General features: G+C 42.3%; 1 protein-coding gene across 4 annotated transcripts; it reads right to left on the bottom strand.

Moving 5' to 3' along the window:
- Positions 1-366: 366 nt before the first annotated feature.
- Positions 367-25,247, bottom strand: UBE2G1 (ubiquitin conjugating enzyme E2 G1). Of its 4 annotated transcripts, XR_001524591.1 has the most exons (7): positions 15,618-15,720; positions 10,814-10,916; positions 8,143-8,240; positions 6,918-7,096; positions 3,641-3,764; positions 1,670-1,705; positions 367-1,548 (listed from the first exon to the last, which is right to left on the bottom strand). XR_001524591.1 is itself a non-coding variant. In XM_015646847.3 (6 exons), the coding sequence occupies exons 1-5, from the start codon at positions 24,996-24,998 to the stop codon at positions 3,678-3,680; spliced, it is 513 nt and encodes a 170-aa protein (XP_015502333.1). In that variant the 5' UTR covers positions 24,999-25,247; the 3' UTR covers positions 367-1,548; positions 3,641-3,677. The 4 variants fall into 4 exon arrangements, 3 of the variants coding, with proteins under 3 accessions (XP_015502333.1, XP_015502331.1, XP_015502335.1); XM_015646847.3 differs by lacking the exons at positions 1,670-1,705; positions 15,618-15,720 and adding an exon at positions 24,953-25,247; XM_015646845.1 differs by lacking the exon at positions 1,670-1,705.
- Positions 25,248-25,701: the final 454 nt, after the last annotated feature.

The raw sequence follows: 25,701 nt of genomic DNA, 5'->3' as shown, positions 1-25,701 counted from the left end.
TGAAGGCTTCTTAAAAGCTGACTCTAACACTGGCACTCTTCATTTATTAGTGGGTTATGCTGTGCTGTGGAAAGAAAAGAGTTGAGTAGTTTCAAGTTCTATAAAGTTTCTTTGGTGAAAGGCTCAAAAACTCTTGCAAGCAAATACTCTGAGATTAGTATTTGGTCACTAGAGGGCCAATGATTATTACAATAGGGGTAAAGTTGTGTTTTGTTTGCTTTTTCATTATTCAAGATGAAGACACAGCATGTCCAGTTCCTCAGGTGTTTGCTCGTGTTGTGTTGTTGATGATGCTGAGCTAAGTTGTGTTCCAGCTACAGGTACCCTTCCTACTGCAATACTCAAGACAGCCAGTTTGACACATTATTATTGGAAAAAATTATATTTTGGAAGAACTCACTACAGAAGGTGACAGAATTCCAAAAATCAAATTACATGAAAATATACATCGCCATTTTCTTTGTACATTAGGTGAAGAAAACTCTGAAGTAGAAGGCAAAGCAGTTGAAGGACCACAGAAGAGAGTAAAGGAGGGAAACTATTTTTGATACCAAACCCAGAAGTTAGTCATTTGAAAGCCTACAGATGTGCATGCTTGAACTCAACCTTGAGAAAAAACAAGCCTCCCCCACACACACCCCACCCCACAAACAGGCAATGAAAAAGGCAAACCAAAAATTTCACCCATAAAAAGCAGCTCATTCCTATCTTGGACTAACTTAGTCAACCAAACTTCCAGGTGAAAGCACTCAAGTCCCTGGAAGTTAAAAATTCATCAGGCTGCTCAAGGGTGCTCCATGGCCAGTTTTATTGCTATACCAAATTCAAGAAGAATGAATAATTGGGTTTAAAAAAGGGGTGGGAAGAAATAAAAGCACCTTTGAGACTACAAAGGTCATCATAAAAGAAGACACAAGTAATTGATAGCAAATCCTTTCAGGGTTTAATTAGGAAAATTTTAAGTTCTGATAGGGGAAATAAAAGGGACCACATTTCCAAAAAAAAAAAAAAAAAAATACTAAACTTTAATAAGCAAGAAATTTTAATTAAGCCTTGGTGGGTCAAAGGAAAATTAAAGTGGGAGGAAAAAAAACAAAACCAAAAAACCAACTTAGTATCCTAATTGGTTTTGACATGCTTCACAAGTTGCTGTTTGTTTTTTTTTAACTCAGGAAACAATGAATAGGGAGAGAAAAAACCTGCTAAAATCTTTAGAATTTACACAATTCTATCCCTAACTACAGACAGCATTATTTGGTACAATGTGTATTTGTGGATGTACATGAACAGTATATATATTATCCGGATCATGTTGTGCTATGTACACATCTTTACAATTTTTCCTGAAGGTTAAAGCAGTTCATTAGATTTCAAAATGCGTAATCATCTTGTGTTGGCACTTGTTAGGCTCTTGTCAGCATTGATAACTGGCATGTTTTATTGCAGCCCAGTTCCAGCCAGTGTTTGCCAACTTGTAACAACAGAAGTCCAGCAAAAGGTGGGTAGAGTGCAGGAAAAAAAACAGTGCCATGTTTCTCAATTGGAGACCTGCAAAGAAATCACAGGTGTTAAAATAAAACCCCTCTTCATCCTTAATTCTTTTCAAGATGTTAATTAGTTTTTTCAAGCTGAAGAAGATAATTATTACTTGTTCAAGAGCTTCACATACCTCCAAACAGAAGATGGATAAATCCAAACTCATCACCTGAGAAAGACTGGAGTTAGCTGAGCACACTGTATATTATCCAAGCTCAATTATCAGACTTTCTGGCTCCTGTAACTTGCTTGTCGAGTGCACAGTGTGTAAAGCTTTGATTATTCACACAGAGGGCTAAACACTTCAGATTTACCACTGAAAAGTCTGTGCATTACTTACTGTGAACGGTAGGTACAAATGGCACAGCAGTGCTCAGCAAGCACTGACACCACAGCCCCTGTCACACTGGGCTGGTCTGAAACCAGCTGTGGCCCCTTCTCATCCAATTCCCTGCCCATGGCTCACTTGGGAGGAGTCACCAGACTTAGAAAAGCTCTCCCCTTCCAAAAAAGCAACACAGCCAATTACTTAAAATATTTGTCAAGAACATTGTTTCACTATAGCTAAGTTCAACATGGCAACAGAGCTGAGGTTAGTTAAGGATACTCTGGAGTGTTACTCACAGTTACTCCCTTTCTCCAAGACAGGAAAAAAAAAGTCAGCTGCATTAACAATTCCTGCACTCCAGTTATAGGCAGTTGTACAAGACTTTCTGTTCCTTTGCTTAGTCTTTTGATCAATATTAAGCATTTTTCATGCTTAATCCGTGCTGAAGAAAGTTCCTTTCAATCAAAACATCTCTGCAAAGAGAGACTGCAGAACGAATTTGTCACAGATGGAGCCCTCCCCCAACCCCCCCAGTTTAGAAAAGGGTAAGAAAGGAACTCTTTCCTGCACAACTGTGATTAAAAAAACTACCCAGCAGTAGAACATAGTAAGCTGCTCTGGTTGAGTCAGTACAACCCCTCTGAACTACATACAGTGCCATATTTCTGTCCCTGTGAGTTATATATAGTGTAGATAACCAGTAAATAAGGATTTGGGGTTTGCCAGCCAAATGGGTCAGGGCAGTTTATTTGCCAAACCAATCATTAAGAAAAGGCAGCTTCAACATGAAGTTCTGTTTTGCTCTGAAAAGCAAGAGTGGGAAATGATTATCTCATGGAGGAAGTTTTTCCTTGGCATACCCAAGATAAAGTGACCAAAGGCCATGGATTTAAGGGCCATGCTTTAATACAGAGATTTCTATGAGAGGTTATTTAAAAAAAAAATAAATAGTCCCATTAAAACTGAGATGGGATTGTGTAAATTAGAGTATCTTGAGTCAGAAGCTCTTTAACAGGGTGGCAAAAAATGCAAATATCACGTCAGCTACTCTCAGGTCAAAACTTGTCCAAGCTCTCAGATACACCACAGTTCAGTTTCCAAGCAGAACACAACTGTTTTTATGAAGCTATTCCCAAGCCTTCCTCATTAAAGATGTTTTTTGGGCTGCTGAAGAGAACACCACCTTTCTTGATATTATTGACGGGTAATATCTCAATTTGATGCTTTCTGCTGTGCCAGAATTTCTGTTAAAATTCCCACAGATACCTGAAGCAAACCCTTCTCAGTGGTTCCTATCAACCTAACTGAAGTCTCATTTAACTCCTATGTGCAACATGCCACCAACATCTGCAAGATAATCTGCAACTCCTGAGATAACAAAGACTTTTAAGATGTTTTTAAGACTCTAATAAGTGTTCTTCACAATAATGAATATCAAGGAATTATCACCCCCTTCTATTACAGCTCCAGTAACCTCTAAGCGCCATTAATAAAGCAGGATGAATTCTGATAAAGAGAAGTTCAACTTCTGAACAGCATAAAACAAAAGAATACAAGAGAAGTTCCCCAATTTTGGCAGAACAGCCTGTCAAGTGCACTTAACTTCTTTTAGTCTTTAATACTGCATACAGCCAAAGAGCTCCACTGAGATCATGCAGCTAAGAAGAAAGGTTTGGGGGTTTCTTTTTCTTTTGAGGGGGAGAAAAATAGTTCAGCAACACTTAAGCAGGAAATCCTCAGCTCAGGTAACTGACTTGTCTTGAGAAGGATACTTACCCTGAAAAAAGTGAAGCTACTAGCTGCTGAATAAGTGTCACTCAAAAGCAGTTTCTTGGCTTTTTCTTACACAGCGGGCAACTTTTCTTTTAAATTCTCCATTTCTGTCTTCTCTCCATTCTTTCTGTAATTGAATAGACAGCTTTCAGATGTCAGTCCTACAACAAGGAGTTGTACAAGCTCTAGGAAGACTCTTGGTGTTTATGTTTTCAGTCATTAGCCATCTAGTCAACACCTAAATTTGCTTAGTCATTGAGCTACTCACTGAAAACCTGTGATATTCAGGACTTTTGAAAGTTTGCTCTGGGTTTCTGTGCCAGCCACTCACAAGACAGAGAGGATGTAATTTTCCCCTTGGATTTTAGGCAAGCTCCAAGACTAACCTGGTGGCTTACCAGTAATTCACACTGTCTGTGCTAAAATCTATTTGCTTTAGCCTGCAAAGTAGCAGCAAACTCAACTTGTAGACCACAAGCTGTTATGTGTTAGAGACAGTGTCTTTAACTGCAGTGGTGAAAAGGGTACACAGGTACTGTGAAGCCAGCAGTTACTCAGATTTTTAAGACAGTTTCAGCTCCCTTCAATCTAATCAGGACACTCCAGGACAGAAATACAGAAGTCACAGTATCCAGAAGAGGCACAGCAGTGTCCTTCAAAAGCAAACACCTCCTAGTTCGATATGGCTGTAAGATATTGGCTCTGTGAGAAAGACCTTATGAGAATACTCAGCTCACCTACAGGTCTCTGTGACAGGGATCTGATTTCAGAGCTGCAGAGATGAAGAGCCAAGATAAAGATGAGCAGGAAGACAGGTAAGAGGGAAGTCTGAACCTAGAGATGCACACACATCAAGGTATCACAAAATCCTACATGAGAAAGTGCAGCCAAGTTTGTTTTGTGCCAGGCTCACAACAAGCTCAGATGAAAGCACAGGAGCATCAGGTGTGGTTAAGACTGATGTGCTGGGTACTGCCTTCCAGTCAGAAGTGGTGGGGAAAATACAAAGAACCCCTTATTTCATGAAGTTCTACAGTTCTTAGTTTCTGATACAATAGATTCTTACTGCAGGGGTGAGGGAAGGGGTTAAAAACCCCAACACTGTTTCACCTGATGCAATCTAGCATACACCACCTTTTCACCCCCACTTGGAGTGAAGGTTGTAGTACATTTGAGTGATAAATGGCATATCCTAACATTCATCACCTCCAAGCTCACTTAAAGAATCAGCACATTGGAGAGCCCAGCATATCATAACTTTCATATGAAAGCACAAATAAGGGTACTAATTAGTTTTTTCTTTTTCAGCAATTCATGCAGCAAACATTTGGTTCCTTGGATTGGGACACAGGACAGCTTACACAAGATGGCTTAAGGCCAAGAAAAGCACTGAATTTGTGCCCTCTGAGCTTCAGAGCCTTAGATTTTGTTTCTACTTTTTGTGTCTGTAGTTCTATGAATTGTTCAGATTTGAATAGCAAGCAGTTTCCAATTTGACAGCTGAATCTCCAAAAATGTATTTTTAGGTCATGAACTGTTCTATTTGCTTTTCAAAACATCTATTCAGGTTCTTGATCCTCATTTTTCTCCCACTCCAAAAGACAGTACTCCAACATGGACAGTTCATTTTTCCTGAAAGCAGATATATTCCCTGCTCCTATAATCCTGTGAACTGCCTGTAACACCTTATTCATTAGACTCACTTAAAAGCAGAAACTAATGACAGCAAAGTATCTTACAGTAACTGCCAAATTTTATTGCTGTGATAAACACAGAAGCTGCTGATCCTTCATTGCCCTGATGAGTATGTTTTTTGCTAATATGAAGAGATCTACAATCCAGCAGGAGATGCCAACTGCTCGAGCAGCACTCGAAAAGTTCCTTGAAACATGTAATGCCACAGTCAGAAAAATAGTTTCTAGCATCCAAAGTGATGCCTCACTACTACCTTCACAGTCAAATCTGGATTTTTATGTTCTTTCATGCTGGGCTAGAAAAAGCTGTTTTAATTTTTGACCTTTACCCTAAGGCAAGTTCATTTTGTGTATAACTTTCCTAAGGAAAAACCAAAAAAATAAAAACCCCACTCCTGAAGTAGTTGTCAGAGTGGGGCACAATACAAAAAGTTTGATGTCAGGAAGGTGACAAGCACAGCTAAAAGCATGTGCTTTCTCCAGGGTTAGGCCAGCTATATTCAACATACATGAGTTTGTGAAGTGAGGAATTCTAACTGCACTTCTAACATTTCATTAATAACTTGCTCCTCCCAGTGCTCTCAGCAGGAAATGTCCACATTTCCCGGGTGTCTGTTTCCGCCAGTAACATGACACATAAAGGGGAGGTCCAACACTTTAAGGTTAAATGAGGAAATCGTTCACTACAACTTTCTGTTTGTTTTCTGTTTTCTTCCCATTAAATTTGTTCCACATGAGTCTCTTCCCATGATGATTTTTCAGCAGAGCTCAACCAACCACTTTTGAAAATACAACATAGCAGATCAAAGGCTCCAGGAAACTACTAAATTCCCACCCACTCTGAGAAGATATAGCTTGGCTGACAGAGCAGGTTAACATTCCTTTACAAAACTCTGCATCTCACAATTGCCATCTCCCTTCCTCACTCCCACAGTTTGAAGAGCTAGAACTTGTCTTTTGTGAAAGGACAACACTCAGTGCAATTTAAGAGCACATCAGTGTTGCCAAATGAGCGGGGCCTGAAGTCTGTCCCCCGATGCCCTTCCAGAACTGAGACTTTTTTCTCTCCCTACCACAAACATTTCCTCAGCCTCACTGTTATATTCTGCTCTAAACACAGCTCTTCTAGAGAGCTGATAGCACACAGCACAGGCCATGCTCCAGAACACTGTGCTACATCAAACACTTGCATCTCACCCCTGCAGATTCACCCTGGTCTTTGTAAATCAGACCATTTTTCCTCACTCCTGAGCCAGTCAGTCTAGTCTGGGATAAACCTCCCTTTTGAGCTGAAGGTCAGATGCTCAGTGAAGCCTTTGAGTACCTTCTCAGAGCACAGATCTACACAGTCAAACCTACTGCTCTAATCCATGGGACAGGAAGACTGTTCTAGAGAAGTGAAAGTAACTTCCCAATGCTAATTAGTAGTTCTGTCTGACAACATCATTGCTTTTCCCAACACAGTGGTAGCCTTAGCCTGTGATAGAAAAGGTTCTTCCCAAAGTTACTGTTTGCTAAACTAGAAACAGAACTCCATTGCAAGGTTTCTGCATTGAAGACAATTGGCAGACCAAGGAAAGTCTTACCGCTGCATCAACATTAGCAGGAGAATCACCATTGGGATCTGCTAGCATAGAAATAACACTAATCATTATAGTTTCCACTGTGTGAATGGGAAGCCAGCGTTCCTCAGGTTTTTCATAGCCATATTTGTCTTCTCCAGGCTCATGAAGAATTGAAATGCAGACATCACCGTTCTTGTCAACTACAAAATAGAACAAGGCATATTTCAGTCATGAACAACATGCTGGCATTTCTTCAGGACAGTCATGGAGCTATTCATCTTCATTCCAGCTAGTCTGAAACACGTTAGTGAAGACACTTTATAAAGAAGGAAAGTAATTAACTATTTCAGAACTTAAACTGTAATAAACAGGGCTTGCTGGAAGTCTGAATGTGCCTGGACTCCTGACAGAGAGGGCACATGGGGAGGAAGGACTCAGTTTAACATCATGCTGCAACTCTCAAGACTATTTATTTAGACAGGCTTCCACTACAGCTTTTTCTGTTAAGTTCAGCAAACTCGAGACTTTTTTTCCACAGCAACAGCATCAGCTGGGTATTACTGAAACATACTGAAATATGATTCAAACTGCTGGAATTAGAAAGTGCCTGACAAGTACTCTGATATTTCCAGAGCTGAAACTGACACAGCATTAAAATATTCCCTGTCCTTTTGATGGGAGCACTGTCTCCTCCCACCTTTCAATATCTACAGTTTCTGAAATTGAAGAATATTTCTCTTTCCCAGTAAAACAGTCTTCCATTTTGTTTTATCTTCCCATCCAATCTCCATCAGTCCACAGGTAAATGAGACATTAGGAGAAGTCTCCTTTAGAGGGACTGAAAGATTTCTTTTCATGCTTCACTAGATGAGGACAACCTTGGGCCTTCTATACTGAACTGCCAAGTCAGCAACAGCACGATGAAATATTTGAATGTATAACAAAAGGCAGTCAAGTTCCTCCTCAGACTAGAATTTTTCACTTAGGAAAAAAATTAAGGAAAAAAAATACCTGAACAATTACCAAGAATGGAAGAACCTACTCTGAATAGCTTCTGAAAATACTTTAAGAGTATTATATGCTCTCAGAGCAGCACTATTAAAAACCATTATTACTTCTCTATTAAGTGAGGATGGCAAAGTAAAAGAGTTTCATATTTCTGACACGAACAGAAACGTATCTATTTGTCTTCACTACATTTTAGCTCTGAGCTGCAAAAAGAAATTGAAACTTTGACATTTCTTACCATTCGGATGCCAGATTTCTGTGATGAATTTCATTTTTGGCGGCCTCAGTGGGTAGTCTTTTGGAAAAGTAAGATGAGCCTTGAAAACACCACCTTCACTGGGGAATCAAAAATATCTTAGTAGAGTTTCTTGTAAGCTTAAGCTGAAGATTGGAACTTACTGATGTTCTAAGTTTACACCTCACACAACTTAACATCATGTTGGTAATTAACAGCATCAACACTTCCATATGCAATGTAAAGAGTTTCTACATTGAGAAGATCCTTTCACAAGACACTGCCAGTTCCCCAGCATGATCTTTTTTAGAACTAAGATGATGTTCCAGAGGGGAAAAACCATGGGGGTGGGGGGGGAAAAAAAAATAAAAAAGCTGCCAAGGAATTTACCATCTGGAATCACAACTTACTTTTTTTTTCCCTCTCAGTACATTTATTAACAGGAAAAAAAAAGGTATTGCCAATAACTTCCTTTCTCAAGTCCAGCCTAGCAGACACCCAATTTACTCTGTTAGAGACCTCAGTCCTAATTTTGTGGTCTCAGTCTGCAGCAGTGAGCCCCAGGGAAAAACTGCAGAAAGCTCTGTCTAGAGCATTAAACATAAGAAAACTTCCAATGCCACCTTTTCAACACTAAGCTAAAGTGACTCAGGCATGACAGTGAGGTGTTCTGCATTAGTTACCCACTCAACTGGAAAACAATAATAAACAAGAGACATTCAGGTTTTATGTGGAGCTACAGGCCAGGAATAGTGCCTTTTGAAAAATGTGAAGGCCTGTGCTAGATGGAAAGGTTTACAGTTGGAATACTTTGCTAATGTCAATAACATAACATTTGTCCTGCTACTGTCATTTGTTCTAACAGAAGGTTGTAACAAAATTTGGAATTACAAAGGCAAAACAAAAAGTGGAACATAAATCTCGCACTGTCTACTGAGAAAAATAACATGTTTTACCACCACTAACCAAATGGGGTGCAGCTCCAGCAAGTGTCTCCAAAAAAAAAAAAACCAAACCCAAAGAAACAAACAAAAAAATCCCAAAAAGCACTGCCTTTAAGTAACTTGGCTCTTTGAAGCAGCTGAGGGCATCTGAACCCACGGCATTTATTTTTCATAAGTTTTAGAAAAGGCAGCCAGTTTCCAAAGAATCCTTCATCCCAGGAGAGGTAAGAATTCAAGAAACATTATTTTAACATCCATAATGTCAAGACACAGGAGAGCTAGATTGCATTTGCTGATAGACCCAAACCAGTCAAACCCTTTCTTTCAAACTGAAAAAAAAGTCCTTCTTTTCCTTTTTAAAGAAGCAGATCCTAAAGCTACTAGGCTGTAGGGCATCCCTGGTTGCCCCATACCAACTGCATACAATAGAGGTTTTAAAGTGGATATATGTTAGATATCAGTTAATGAAATACAGCTGTCAATTAAGGGAGACCAATGTCATTTTTAGCAATATTCCTGATAAAAGGGTTTCTGTCTGTAGAGTAATGCACTAAGGCTAAAGTCTTTTCAAGTAAACTCAGAAGAAATAAAGTGGGACCAGGAATGAGAGCTATGTTTGAAAATTGTTCAAGCTAAACTATTATATATAACTGTCCTTATCAAATAGCCCAGGGAATAAGGATTCAGTGTAATAGTATCCTGAAAAACAGCAACTGGAGACAGTTGTTTCCTTACCAAAGAAACTACTCTCTGAAGAGTTTCTTACCAAAAAGCATCAAAAAAAGCTCAGAACCCTATAAAAGTGGAGTTAAAAAAGCCACCATCGCAACTTTTAATGCCTAAGATGACAATCAATTAGAAGCAGCATTTCTTTATTGACAGTATTTATAAGATAGCCATGAGAATATAACAGAACCACAAGACTGTTCAGAAAAGGTCAACAGAAGTTGGAGAAACCATCTCATGCAAGACACAAGAACCACAGTGCAGTGAGCTTGTGGAAAAGCCAAGCAATTTGATTACTGGGTTTAAATACTTATTCCAAGTCTGCTGACAGATATACACAACTTCATGCTGCAACCAAAACTGACCTCAAGTAAATGTCACTAGGCTTTTCGTACTAGTAGTTCACTGCAACAGCTTAATGAAGAGAACAGAGTTCACCTCCAGGAATACACTTTAAACTGACCTCTCCTGGGCACAGAATCCTTTTCAGAAACTGGAGTAGATGACCACCCCAAAGTGCTCCAGGATCCATTTGGAAGTTCTCCCATCTCAAACTGACAGGATTTGAAGCTAATTCTATGGACTGCTGCAGTTTCCTCCAACTACATCCTGCTTGAATTGAGTATTTTCCTACCATCACAAGCATTAAGTTGTAATGGTTTAACATAGCACTATCAACTGAACTACAGCCTCCCAGCAGCAACAGCAAATAGTGCATTTTATCTGCCTTACATGTGAAAGAAAACAGAAGCTGCCTCTAAGGGTACCTATTCTCTTTCTTTTCCATACAAGTACAAAGAGGTCAGTGTTGCCTTTTCCCATGGGAGCAAAACAGTTTAGAACTTCTACACAGCAAATCCAGCTATTTACACGTATTCTGCAAGCAACAGAAGAGCATTGCCTAATTGAGCACAAAAGTTTTGGTTAGCTTCCATTCACTAGGAGCAAACTAGAACTAGTAAATCCAATTTCACTTAAGTTTCTGTATAAGTATCAGTACTTACTATAGTGTATCTGGAGGACCAATAATAAGGACTTCCCATCGATAAAGATCATTGTCATCTATTAAGCCCGCTGAAAAGCCTTCCACTGGATTTTTGTTGAGCTCTGTGTAGGAAAAAGAATTTAAGAGTAACTTTAGGTGTCTATAATACACATTGCTGGTTTTGCTCCTGTGTCCAGAGATGACCAGAAAACCCCATGACATTTGGCGCTTGCTCGTGGACTGACAGCCTGAGTGAGTACCCTCAGCTCCCCCACCACAAGCATTTCTGCCAGACCTGGGACCATGTCTGACCCTAAAACACCAGAACAACATATAACTATGTGACACTGTTTTCTAAACTAGATACCAACAAGTGTTTAAGTCAGGAAACAGGCTTTCTAATAATAAAAAAGCTTTACATGAACCCCAAGAAGCCATCTTAAACTAAAGTCTGTCTTTAACTCTAGAAAACATTAACAGAAGACCTAAGTCACACTATCTTTTTATTTAAAAGTAACATTCTACTTTGTTTAATTTTTTTTTTTCAGAATCTGAAAGCACTTGAGACTTAGGCCAGTAAATTCTGGAGATAATGATTTATTATATTTTGAACTAGTACAAGAGACAAAGAAGATAAGTTGCTATGCTGCTCAGGAATGGGGTTGTGTGTTTTTATTTCTTCCTTTTGCTTCACAGTTTTTCCCATCAGTAATAAGCAATAGAGCATTCTAAGTGTATAGGCTACTACAGCTACTGCCAGATAGAGGCTTCTCTGGAAATAGCCATACTCAAGTCACAGCTAACTCTAGACTCTACTGAACTGTTTTCAGCCTGCTCCAGGCAAAAAACCCTAAGATTTGGAACTAAACACTTCAAATAAGTTTTGCCTATAATCCAGTGGTGGGGGTAGGAAAGTGAGAACATTTATTAACTGACACCTTCATTAAATGCCATATTTATGCCAAATTCAAATTCTTCATCCCGTATTTCCAACAGTATAAAGTCCTGACAGATCTTGGGTACTTAGGATACAGGAATGGGGAAAGAAGTTATTTGTTCAACCAGTCAGTAATTCCCAAACGAAATTAAGAATGGTAGTTATTGAGGAAAAAAAAACAAACCAAAAACAAAAAACCAACCATACTTATTTTATAACTTGTCAGACACTGCAGTCATCATTATTCTGTTCCATAACACAGTTTGTCTACATATTCCCACTTTATAAACCTAAAAGCCATAAGACTTAAGTTCAGATGGCCTTATATATGCCCTCAGGTACATGCAGAGGAACTTCAAGTGAGAACCTTGTACCTTTCTGGAGAAAAAGCTGCCATTAAGTCCCAAGTGATTTGCCCATAAGCTTGCAGTCACTGGTGGCCAGTTAAGTTCTGAACTATTTAAAGTGTGGCTGAAAAAAAGGCAAGAAGAATCCATTCAAACCCTACACAGAGAAGTCTAAGTTCACACTGGGAAAACAAAGTGCTCAGCTCACGTGAAGGACCAAGGTCCTGAAGAGGGAAACAGCAGGATCAACAACTTGTCACTTATAATTTAGTCAAACTCATCCACAAAGATGACACTGAAAGGGGTTTTCCTAGGAGCTGCTCAGAAGGGTGTGATCAGGAGGTGAGGTCAGCCATCCAGTCCCCAAGGTGCAAGACAAAGATTTGGGTACTGAGCCCAACCATGTTTTTTCAGACAGTGCTTGAAAGAGAAGACAAAATCACAGGCTCTCTAACCAAGATGCAAACCTCAAACCCAAAAGCTACAGCATGGCCATGCCTCCTCTAAGTAAATCAGTTTTCAGACACTGGCATCTATGAAACTTTGTGGAAAGAGAGGCACAAGCTTGAGTACCTATTTAATCTTAGCTGAAAGGGCAGATAGCCTAGGTGAGCATGTCACATTAAAAGAGAGCTTCACCAGTCCCTTAAACTACCTCCTTAATACAAACATTTCTTTGGGATGGTCTATTAATGTTCCACCACATCAGTAGTTAAATATGACCTATTTTTTCATGCAGGATTACATTTTAAAAATTGTCTACTGCTTGTGAAAAAAGCCATCTCTGCTCAGGACATTTCCATCACCCTTTCAGATATTATTAGTACTGTAATACAGAATGCCCACCATAGTAACTACAGAAGTCAGACTGCAAATACTAGGTTTGACTATCTCACCTAAAACTTTCAAACTTGAATTTAAGCCTGTGAAACACAAGTACCATCATTTCTGCATTTCCACAGAGAAAAAAAGGACTTGTGCCAAGTTCTGTGTAGAACATCTGTGAATTGTATGAAAGGGACAATCATTAACAAAAATCTTCAGTTAAAGCAGTTAAAGAAGTTTACTTAGTATATGCTGCCTGTAAAGCAAATGAGCACATTACTTCTTTTACAGGAGGTGGCATCAGTCTCAGCTTGTGAAAAGCTTATTTTCCTTCCATGACAGCAGTATTGAAGCACATCTCAAACAGCTGCTGATTGCAGAAATACTCTGAGGAAAAACAGTGAATATAAGCTCATACACCTTCTCCACAAGAGGTATGCCAAGAATTACCAACAGCAATTTAAAAATGAGCTTTTCCATCCAGATTATTTATGCTAAACTAAACAACATGGCTGGCAGGCAGACAAAAAAGGAAGTCTCAGGAAAGTTCTGCACTGAGACATGAAAAGCATCATCCTTGGCTGCTTTACCATGGATAGCCAATAGCTGCTACTCATTAAAACCTGCCAACACCAAGGCCCAAGGTTTGTTTGGCTTTGTTATTTTTCCCTGGATATAGTCAGTGCTGTGTATCAGGCAAGTTAACCAGTAGTACCACCTGTCTCTTGCCTCTCTCTTCACTAGTTGAGCCTCACACAGTAGTGAAATCCATGCACCAAAATCCCAAAGGAATAGCAATGCAGGCAGGGCACGAAGGGAACACACACACACACACACACTGCTGCCAGGCCAGTGTCACTGCCCACCGAGCGAGTGACACTGACACTGCACCCAGAGCAGGGACACCTGCTCCCTGTGCTGTCAGTCCCCACCAACCACAGCACTTAACTGCTTGCAGCCTAAACAGGAGCTTCCCAAGACAAGCACATGGATAAAGCAAAGGATTCCGTTCCCTTTTCCAGACAGGGAGAGGGGAACAAGTAGAGGTAGGGGAATTCTTAGTGCAGTTCCTCTACAAAGCCCTGCTGAAGAACTGCCCTGAAAGTCCTGGAAAAGCAGAGAAGCCAGACACCTATGAAGAATTGGATCCTTCCACATAATTTTTTCAACGGCTTTACTTTGAGATTTCTTGTTCAGCTAAAGATATGCTGTACTTTTTAAACATAAATGAGTACATTAACATATTTCCATTATGCCCATGCCTAACTAAATGCCATTTACTTGCAACTACTATATATTACAGTCTGTGGTTTAGCATTTCTGACAATATTTTTTGCATTTATGATTATTTAAAAAAAATAAAATAAACCACAAAACATTCTTACACAGAGTCTAGAGGCAGTTTCAGGTAGAGCCTTTTGCAGACCAAGCAGCAGCTGACAGCCAAAGCAGCACACACCTGGACAGCTGCCAAGCAGCAACATACTTGGAACAGAATCCAGTGTCTGCTTATAAATTAGACATTCAGTTCCTTTAATCCCAGTCCTGAACCTGAGATTAAATCCAATACCTGATTTGGGAGGTGAGGAAGACTAACGGCCCATAATCCAACAGTGTTGTTTAAATCCAGAACAGATTTTAAAGCCCCATGGCTCCATTTCCACATGATCTGCCACACAACACACTGTCTGTCCCTTTAGCTCTTACTAAAGCAGAACTAAGTTACCATTGCCTTAAACTTGAGCCAATACAGTACCATGGGCTGCACTTCCAGTTTCAGTGTTTAGTTTACACCAAGCTACTGACATTCCCACACTCCCTGAAACTGCCTTTATATAAGCCAAGAGACTTCACCAATCCCAGAGCAAAACAGCATCAACAAAAATGACTAAGCAGAAGCAGCCCCATAGCTCCATGGAACAGCTATGTACGGCATTCAAACTTTTCAGCCTGACGTCTAACCCAGCCAGCCACTGAATATGAACTCTTTGAGTATTTTAAGCTACATTACAAAGCTTTCAAAAATATGAGCTCCTATTTTTTTTTTTAGCAGCTTCTTTTATATATATATATATACACACACAAAATGTGTGAGTTTTGTGCAGCCAGTGGATAGAGTACAATACAAAAATAAGACTAGGGAGCCCAAGTCCTGGTTAAGGCTCCTGGATAAGCCATCTAGCTGGCTTACACAACTCTCAGAGCAAGCAGGCCCTATCAGCACTTTCTATCTGCTGCACCTCAGACCTGTGTCGTCTTTGTTGCTTTTTGTGAGGTTCAGCACCAATCCAGCAGCTTCTAACAACTGTTCACACTGAAAATTCTCATTCTAGACTCTCCTCCTCTGTACCCCACACCGTGATTTCCATATAGTCCTATTACTTCACTGAGGTCAGTTACAATTTCCAAAACTTTGTTACCTGCAGCACCCAGCTGTACATCTCTGATCCTATAGAACTAGGGCTGAGATTATCATAAAATAACATGATCTCTTTGTGGAGATGTATTCCCCAAGCTTTCCATTTTATCTGCTTTCATCATGTTCTGTCTTGCTCTACAAGCTCATCCAAGAAATTCAGACAAAATATAGCTCAAAATATGCACACACGCCTGATAGCCACTGAGGGAGTGACAAATAGACAACACTTAACAGATTAAGCCTCTGAAGGACACTCAAATTATTTTGAAGGGAGACTAAAGTGGTAAAGACGTACCTGTCTTAGGCAGAGATTCTACCAACCATTTCAGTAGAAGCTTTAGGTTTGATTTTAGCCTGGCAACTAATTTCCAGTGCTCCAACATCACTCCTTCTTAATAAGGGCAGCATTTCAGACTTCTACAAAACAAATTCTCCGAGCTCAGAAAATCTGTAAGAAGGGTTGCACAATTAGCATTAACAGGCAAGCCACATCTCAGTGTGGTGCTACACACCTTTGTGTACTGCTTCACTCACCATCTCCTCAGCTATACCTGTGAAGTCTTCCTTAGATTTGCACAGTGAAGTAGATTTTAAAAGGACAGGGGACAAGGCTGTAGGTTTCTTGTTTGATTTTTGGTTTTATTCCTAGTCAAATTCCTAGCCATTGCCACAGTTCAGCTTTGCAAACAAGTGGAGAACAGCATTAGCCCAAAGTTCCCAAAACTGCTGCTACAGTTATGAGGATTAAGGTACCAGAAAAACTTGAGTAAATAGAGATTAGAATTATTTTATGGGTAAACTATCACATTATTCTAGAATTACACTAAAAATTTAGTTTCTTGATTCTGTGTATCCTGTAGCTCCATGGTAATAGGAGCCATAGCATACCTGGATTCAGACAACTGGAAGTTCAGGTTGGTTATTTAGTGGAAAACTGAGTTTTAACACACCAACCAGGAGCTTGCAGGTCTTTAGTACTGCCTTGGTTCTTAAGGAATTCCCTATAATCCCTTAAACCCATGGAGGTGGACATCAGCAGACACTGTTAATGTTCCTTTAGATTTCTTTCTCACAGGTCTCAAAACCAGCTCTTAGCTTCAACTAGAGCACAGATACCCAGCAACTGATCTAACCTGGCAACCCAGTTTACCCAGCCCACAGTCTGCTCCCGTGCACCATTTCACCTGAGAGTCCTGAAAACAGGCAAGAACAACTTATTTTGAGCCATTTCCTTTCTGCAGCACTCTTCATACATGCACCCTTCTGCATACAAACTCAAACCAGCCCTTTTCCAACATCCCACACTACAGAAGGAAGGTCTGCTTCCCCCTCCCCTCAATGTATTTGCCATTAAGCAAATATCTAAACTCAGTAACTTAAGTTTCTGCAGAACACATTGTACCTACTAAACCACAAACCTTTTCTTTGAAAACAAATGTGGCGTTCAACTAACTTTCCTGTCTGAATCACTGGAAATACAAAACATACTCATCTGATGAAAACCTTTGAATGCCATAGTAATGTTTGAAGTTTTTAAAGTTATGCTTCCAGAATTAAGTTTCTCAGCAGTAAATTCAGAATATATGTTCAAATTATCATCAGTCATGTAACTTTGGTAGAAACCAAGATAAAATGTTTTCTGGACAATCTTCTTTGACTAGACTGCTAGAACCATGCTGTGTATCCTATCAGACCCGAATCCAGAGTTACACCACCTGAGAGAGTTAAAACGGAGGTTGAATGAAGTCTGTTAAAACCATTCCCAGTAAGTTCTGAATTTTGAAGTGAAGTGTTATCAGGAGAGTAAAAACAATGATAGTAAGAAGAACTGGAAGAACCCTGATTCAGAAACCCACATGTAAAAGGAAGCAATTATGTCACCAGGGAATATTCAGTGCTTTGCCCATAGAGTCCACTGCAACACAGAGCCACATTCATCTGTCACACTCAGTTCACAGAAATGCCACCTCCACTTTGTCCTCCATGACTGGTGCCTGTTTCCACTCTTCAGAGTTAGACAGGTATTCAACAGGTATCTGCATCTATCTGTATTTGAGATGGTCACCCTCAGCAGCATTCAAGAGATCTTATCTAGGTAAGTAGTTTCTGAGACACCATAATTAACTCATCCCAAAGCAGGTGTCAGAAACAGGTCAGGTGAATCACACTCCACACACACTTACTTCTCTCACCTACAAAGGAGACTACAAGTTTCAGATGCCTTCTGTACACATCTGCTGGAATTTGGCAAGACAGGTGTCTTCCTAGGTGCCATTAATGTAGCTGAGTTTACCACGGACAGAGGTTGATTAACTTCTTAAAAGCTATTTAACAACAGACTAAAGCTAAGAAAAAAAAAAAATAAAAATCCATCCAACTATCTTCTGAGCAGTCAGATACACATAAATCATGAAACAGCACTGCTGCACAGAGCCAATGATGTTGTAGGATGTGTGTGGTTCATACACAAAACCAGACCACCACTAGAAATCCACTGAAAAGTCTCTATGGCCTGTCTATGCCACAGGGAAACATTAACATCTGAGGGAGATGTTAACATCTAAGTTGTTGTGCAAGTCAAGGATAATCTTCCAGCTTGTTTTCTCTCCTGCTCATAATATGAATAACAGGTTTGCATATCCTAACTTGAGCCACATTGTTATTTAGAATTGTTCTAAGACATTCCTTTAAATGACTCTTGACAGCACCATCTTCCAGATCAGCAACAAATGCCAGCCAGCTAAAAAAACAGCCAGCTTGACCTATGAGGTGTATGATGACACCACAGAAATATATTTCCCTTAACAATCCACAAACAGAGAGACTGTATGTGAAAACCTTTACAGAGGATTTCTACCAAAAAGTCTTTATTATTATTATTACTCTAAACCTGTGCAAAAACTGCAAACGTTTCCGTCCAGGAGAGCAGTTATTTTTGTGGAACACCATTTCAATTAGATGGCTATACTTAGTGTTCTTACAGGGCCTGGATATCCGATCTCTGCTCCAGCTGATATGCCTTGGACTTGAGAGTAGGAAAGAAAAGCAAGCATGAACATTGACACTTGCAGGGTGGCCTAAAGCTCAAGCCTACTAGAGACTGTAAGTGAAAGATCTCATCAAGACCAGACACTGACAGATACGCACACAGCACTCAAAACCTAAGCACAAAGTAGGTGCAGCTTGGTGAGAGTAAAGGCCTGCATGTGAAATGCAGCCCTGATTCTGTTCCCATGCATTGGAACAAAAAGTGGACAGGAGAGTTTCAGGAGTCACATGCTCTATTCCTCACACAAGCCACCTGCTCTCCTTTTTCCAGGCACCCAAGCCTGCACACTCATTTTTGTATTTGGTTAGTTCTTGCTTTCAGAACAGCAGCCACCTTTCAGATCAGTTCCACTTCATTTGAAACCCATCTCTATGCTGGGAACAAATGTTGTATTTTACATCAAAACAGAGGTTGATTAAACACACTACAGGAAGAAAAATTAGCAGAATGCCTACTTGAAGCAAACAAGTTTCATCTACAAAGGTCTCTTATTTTCAAACTGTTTAACACAGGGCTTTGAGGGAACAAAAATACAACTTGTACCAACCACAGAAAGGATAGAGTAATCTTACATTAGTTGAATTTGCCCATATTGTTTCAAGTCTGTCTTGCATTAAAAAGAAATCACAACAATATACAGAAAAGTCAAGGCAGAATCAGCTGTAATTACATGTGGTTTCATCTGAAGACCATTCACTCTACTTGATCTATCCATATCAGTTTCTCTTAAACAAATGTATACATATATAGCAAATCAATAAATCCTTTGCAGCTCTGCAACAAATAACTACAATAATGAAGCTGGAATCGGTATCAATGACAATTTAGTTGGTTTTGCATGATTTAACATCTCCAAATGAAGCTCTTACCAATGAAGCAGAAATTCTGATGGAAGTATTTTCTCAAATGGTATTAATTTTGCTCCTTATTTCAGAGGATCTCCAGCAATGTTTTCCCATTCCACTATTCTCAAACAAAACAGGAATAAATCACTGCTGCCAGATCCAGATATGCCCTTGCTTTGGTATAACTTACAATGCCTTGTTTGGGGGGGAGCAGAGAAGGAAAGAACTCACAGTTCACAATAAGTTTGCTTCTTTCCCTGAAAGATTAGTAAACTGACCCAGGCAGAGCCAAGGCAGTGACTCCTTGGTGAGGCAGGTTCTTGCTTCATCCTGTTTAAGCAAGTGGTTGAGTCATCAAACCTTTCCATTCTGTAGTTTAGCTAAACCTCACTTTCCAAAACTGTCAGCATCCCTGAAATTTTGCTGGTGGCTGCTGTTATAAATATTCTTTTCTTTGAAGATGCAAAGTTCAGATTATTTCTGCCAGAGAAGCATTTGGAAAACTAACACGTAGCAGGCAAAGTTTGCCATCAGTCACATTTATCATGTTATTTACAGTGCAACAGAAATTCAGGCTGCTTGTGCTGTTGTAGTGACTGGAGTCTGAGCAAGGCCTGTATTTTAGCAATGATGTTGTCTATAAAGTCAGCTTGAGAAAGGGAGCTTTGATAATTCTGTCAGCACAACCTCACATGAAACAGGATTATCTCATCTGCTGTAATAGGGCCCTATGTTGCCAAGGGGTTAAGGTGACTGCTACACACATGCTGTACCCAAGTACCCCAAAAAGCATCAGACCAAAAAAAAATGGATGGTTATCTAAAAACATGCAAGAGTCTTCTTAAAAAATATGCAGGGATGTTTATAATTTTAGGACCACTTAAAATGCTAAGTTTTACATGTGCAGGACCTTGGAATCCTAATTATTTGGGATAATACAGAATTTTACTGTCCACATGAACAGACCTTCACAAAGGAGTTAACAGGTAATCTAGTACCAAATTAATACTTCACATCAGTGCCACTAAAATGATTATCTTATAGACAAACTTACTGTAAGCCAGTGGTCAACAAAAAAGTTTCTTATGCATCAGCCACCCCAGAGATACACATCTCAGCTTTGATATATAAAGTGATCTTCACTCTGCAATTCCCTCTCCATTCACCACTCAAATAGATTTTTTAAAAAGTCCTAATTGCCAAAAATTCAACTAGCTCAATATTACACAGCAAGATTCTTCCACAGAAGAAAGTAAAAACTGTTTAACTGTCACATTCTGCTGTGAAATAAAGCTGTATACACTTTAAACTGAAATAATGTCATGTTTCTCATGTTTAAGAAAACCATTAGTGTGGCTTTGTCCTGTATCCTAAATTGGAGATTATTTACAACCCAGCTCAACTTCAGCCAACAAAGGCACGGTTATTCCCATTTCCAATGCTCCATGTTTATGTTAAAGAGAACTCGCACTTCTAGTTCCACTGTGCACCACTGATTTAACTGCACCCTCTCTATGTGATTTTGCTGGTTGAACTAGACAAGTCGGCCTAGTCTGAAGTATCTGTGTCAGCAAGAATTTGGCAGAAAGATGAAATAAAAGTATTCAAAGACATACCTCAATCTGTAAAACCTTTGGGCCTGACAGCTCTGGAGACTGGAAGAGAAGCCTTACACCCTGTTGTCTGCATCTCTTTTTAAAGAACAAAGTTTTGGGGCTGTAAAAAGAAGTTTATCCTCCACCAGCTCCCCTGAGGAGTGAACTCTGCTACACCAATCTACATGTTTGCCATAGACTTTTTTTTTTTTGAAGTTCAGGGGCACTTTCTTTTTGTTTTTCCTGCATCCTGCCTGGAAGAAGTGGACAAGGCACGGCCTCTATTTCACATTGTTATCAACCCACAAAGCACCCCTCTCCTCAAAAAAGAACAAATACCTTTGAATTTTAAGATATTTCCAGAAGCTGCTACAGCTTACAATTAAGTTGATTTGAGAGGGAATAGCATTTAATTTTACAGGTGTCCACAGATATCTGATCCGCCCACTCTAGTTAGACTACCTTTTTTAAATGGCTTTGCTATTAAGAGATCCCAACTCACCACTTCCTTCAGACCTAAAAACCCCAAAAAAACTTAAGACCATAAAAACTACTGAAGTTTTTACTACCTTGAATTGTTCTTGTGCCTAATGGGGACAAGCATATGTCAATATAATAACAGCTACTACGTTTAATCCCGGGGGATCCAGCTCAGTATTTCATTTGCAAAGGCACTGTGAAGCCACATAGAATTTGGCAGATTAAAAAATAACCCACATGTAACTTGAAGTTATATTTTGTGACTGTCATTGAACGTCCCTTCTCTCTGAGCACTATCAGCATCCAGAACACGCCACTGAAGTGCACAAACATGTTGTACATGGTGCTGTGGTACTGGCTCCCTGCTCAAATTACAAGCCAGCTTGCTTTCAAAAGAGTCTGTCTTCATGTACTCACTGGAGCAACTTCACGTTATGTTGTCAAGCCTTGCTCTGTTTGGTAAGACCCGTTGTTTCACATCTCACTGACAACCAACAGCCTCATCAGTTGACCTATACTTTGGCAAAGTATTCAGGTATTAAAACAGCTCATTAGAGTGCTCCAGCCAGACACCTTTCCCCATAATTAAGAACCAAAGCATACGCAGGACCAAACAGGTAACCACTCTGAGAACTATTGTTTAACATTCCTCCCTCCTCCTGCCATTGTTTTTTCTTTTGGACATTGAAAAGAGATATCCAGGGTCTCAGCATTTAAGAATTTTTACAATCCTCAACTGCTCCATTGTACAGGTTTCAGATTCTTGCTTAAACCTCCCTTCTTTTCTGGATGTCTTGCTTCAACTTTAGCTCTCTTGTCATTACTGAAGCACAAGTGAATGATCTAAAGCCATATAAACTAGTTTAAATCACATAACTCATATCAACTGTCTGTTTTACTGTCCTCCAAAACCCAACCACCAGGTAACAACCCCATGACTCACCACACTTGATACAGGCAAAAAGTGCATGGAGCAGAGACTGAATAGCAGTCCCACCAGGGCAAATACCACCAGAGTAGTGACTTTTGGTTTGAGGTAGAAGAAACAGTGTGGGTAATCACAAAGGGACACGTTGGAGCAGGTGAGACTTGGAAGAAAGTCAGCAGTAGGGAAGATCACAAAGCTCAGCCTCTGCCCTACAACTTCAAACAGCACGACACCAGAAAAAACAGTGTCAGTCCAGTGCCAGCTCAGTTCAGATGTCACACAGAAAATAGTTTCTTCCATATGTGATAACTTTCTCAGGTCAGTTATTCCATGTAGGACTTTTGAAGAGTTCAAGACTCTCCTTCAATGCTCACCATACTTCATTCACAAAGGCACTTTTAATATGGTTTCAATTTCTTTTAGTACATCTAAAGGGATACCAAAGGTATTGATATTACTTTAAACACAAACCTCCCACAATAGCTGCATGGTACAAGAAAATGGCTGCACTCAGTACAGCTGAATCAGTAATCGGGGCAACTAGAAAAGCTCACCAGTTTTTACCAGTACACATAAAGCCTTCAGATAAGAATGAACAGAAAGTTAAACAGAAGTTAACCCCTAGATCTAGTAGTCTACAAATGTACTTACATATCCAACCAGTCTGTTCTTACACAGGGTCTTAAGACCTCACAAGATTAAAAAAAAAATACACCACAGAAGCTGAATACCTCCTATCAAGAAACTTCAACTAAAAGTCCAACTTTCTTTTGTGGAGTACAGTTAGTAGATTAAAAGAGAAATTCCAGACAGCTGAACAACTATTCTAGGTCACCAAATGTTTTTGTTTTTTTTTAATCAAGTCAGAAAGCAACTATTCTACACTATTGTTTCCTTTAAGGGATCATATATAAGGGAGAGAAGCTTCACATCACATCCAGTCTGGAGCTCCTGCAGTAAGCCCATACCGAGGCGTCACTACCTTATCTAAATGTGCAGATCACTGAATGCCACTAATAACTTCGGCAGTTACCCAGGGCATTAACAGGTGCATGGTGATGTTCAGGACTAAGGCCACAGTATGAGATTTTTAGCCACGGTATGTGATCGTTATTATTCTTTTATAAAAGAGCTTCATCTTAAAAGGGTAAAACATTCTTTGATAGTAGTTAATGATATTTTTCTCAAACTGATCATCAACCAAACCCAGAAAACAGTGCTGGAGATGCACAAACACCATCCAGCTTGCTATACCCGGTTATGCAACCTCATCTCCTTACTGCTAACAATGCTGCTTTCCACCCTTAGGCTTCCAACGACATTAACTAAAGTTTCGGGCCAAAATCCTCCTCCGGGAATTCCTGTGCCACCCAGTGACCCTGTCCCTTTGTATGGCTACTCGGCCAACTCCAGCCAGCGCTGTAACTGCCCGAGTTTAGGTATACCTGGCGCACATTTCCTTAAGGGGGTACGAAGCAATTTTTACGTAAGGAACGAAAGAGGCGACCCGATTCTCCCACGGTACCGTGCAGACCCCCGCGTTCCCTCGAGTGGATCTCCGTATCCCGGCCCAAAAGGCAGAGGATGCGGCGAACATGTGCAAGTGGGGGAGGGAGGAAGGGAGCGCTGCCGGCTCGTTTCCCTTTAAGTGTGGCAGCGCACACATGGAGCCGCATTGTGCGGCCCCGCGCATGCGGGGCCCCTCGGCGGGGCCGGGCCGGGCCAGCTCGGCCGCCCGCCCGGGGACAAAGGGAGGGGGCGCGGCGACACCGAGCCCGTCTGACACCCCGCTGCCCTCCGCCGCCGGCCCGGGCGCAGCACCCAGGCCGTGTCCGTCCCCCAGCCCGGTCCCCAACTCCTCCTCCCCCGCGCCCGTCCCGCCCTCTCGCCCCCGGCGGACCCCCCCCCCCGGCCCTCCCGGCGGCTCCCCCCGCAGCGGTCCCACCCGCTCTCCCGCCGGCACCCACTGCTGCCCGGTCATCTCCCCCCCGCCGGTGCCTGCGGAGCCCCCGCCGCTTCTCCTGACAACAAAGGGGCCAGCGGCCTCCCCCTCCCGGGCACGGGAGTTGAGGGGGAGCCGGCGAGGGGAGGCGGGACAAGGGTACCGCAGGTCCCCGCGGGAAGGGGTGCGAGTGCGGGGAGTCAGCCTGGGCCCGGCGTGCCTGGTTCCGTGGGTGGGGGCACAGTTCTCCTTCCTCCCCTTCTTTCCGGCGCCTCAGAAACACCCCCGAACATCAGCCCGCACGCATCCCCCGCGCTGCGGGACGAGCTCCGGCTCGTTTCTCCCCCCCGCCCCAGGGAGACGGGACCGCAAGGGGAGGGGAGGAGGAGTCCTCCAGGCTTGGTACCGGGGGGCTGGGGGGGCCGACGAGCGCGGGTGGTGCCACCCCGCGCTCCCCCGACGAGACGGGGGCAGCCGAGGGGACGCTCTCCCACCGTGCCGGCCCCGCTCCCCTCCCCCGGCTCCCCTGGCAGCAATCGCCGGTCGGGCTCCCCCTCCCCCGCTCGGCCTAGTTCCCTCGGCTCCCGGCTGGGCACAGCACGGCGAGGGGGGGCCGTAATCTCCCCTTCCCCCTCACACACACACGCACTCCCGCCCGCCCCCTCCCCGAGCCGGCGCCCCTTCCTTCCCCCGCTGCGGGCCGCGGCCCCTCCGAGGCCGCCCGGCCGCTGCTCCCCCGCGGCGGATCACCCGCCGCCCTCCGCTCCTTCCTCCGCCGCCGGCCCAGGTACCTGCTAGTTGTCTCCGCAGTAGCAAGGCGGACTGGAGCTCCGTCATTCTCCCCCGCTCTGCCCGGGGAGGGAGTCCCAGCGGCGGCGGGGACGGCGCGGCTCCTGGCGCTGCAAGAGGTGGCGGCGAGCGTCCCTCAGCCCGTCCGCTCCGCGCCCGCCGGGGGTCTGGCTCGGCGCCGGCCGCCACAGCACGCAGGGTCCCGGGCAGGGCAGCGCGGCCGTGGCTCCGAGCCGCCCTCCGCCTCCTGCTCCGAGCCCTCAGCGCCGCCACCTCCCGCTCCCCCCGCCAGGAATTTCACCGCACTCGGGCCCGCGCAGGCGCACCGGCGCCGGCCGCCGGCCCTTCCGCGCCGCCATCTTGAGAGCGGCTGAGGGGCGGGGAGCCGTGCTTGGCCGCCATGTTGGGAAGGTCCCTGCCTCCCCTCCCTGAGTCAAGCTGGAGTTAGCGGTGAGGAAGGGCGCTCTTCATGAGGGGAATCTCCTCACGAAGGACATAAAGCGCTGTAAACTAAAGCACAACAAGTTACACCTCAACTTGAGGAAGAACTTTACATGAGTGTGGTAGAGCACTGGGACAGACTTGTCCAAGGAGGGCATGGAGTCTCCCTCTCTGGAGAAATGCCAAACTCACCTAGACCTTCCTGTGTCGCCTGCTCCAGGTGACCCTGCCTTGGCAGGGGTTAGACTGGGTGATCTCCAGAGAACCCTTCCAGGCCTAACAATTCGGGGATCTGCAAAGGCCCTCATGA

This window comes from Parus major, chromosome 19, assembly GCF_001522545.3.
Source record: "Parus major isolate Abel chromosome 19, Parus_major1.1, whole genome shotgun sequence".
Taxonomy (NCBI): Eukaryota; Metazoa; Chordata; class Aves; order Passeriformes; family Paridae; genus Parus; species Parus major.
This window is presented reverse-complemented; position numbering and strand designations above follow the sequence as displayed.

Coding starts and splice junctions, on each gene's coding strand:
- UBE2G1 (XM_015646845.1), bottom strand. CDS start 15,705: ATGTTGGAGCACTGGAAATTAGTTGCCAGGCTAAAATCAAACCTAAAG. Junction 10,917..15,617: donor AGAATCTCTGCCTAAGACAG/GTACGTCTTTAC, acceptor TTTCCTACACAG/AGCTCAACAAAAATCCAGTG. Junction 7,097..8,142: donor AGAAATCTGGCATCCGAATG/GTAAGAAATGTC, acceptor TCTATTTTGTAG/TTGACAAGAACGGTGATGTC.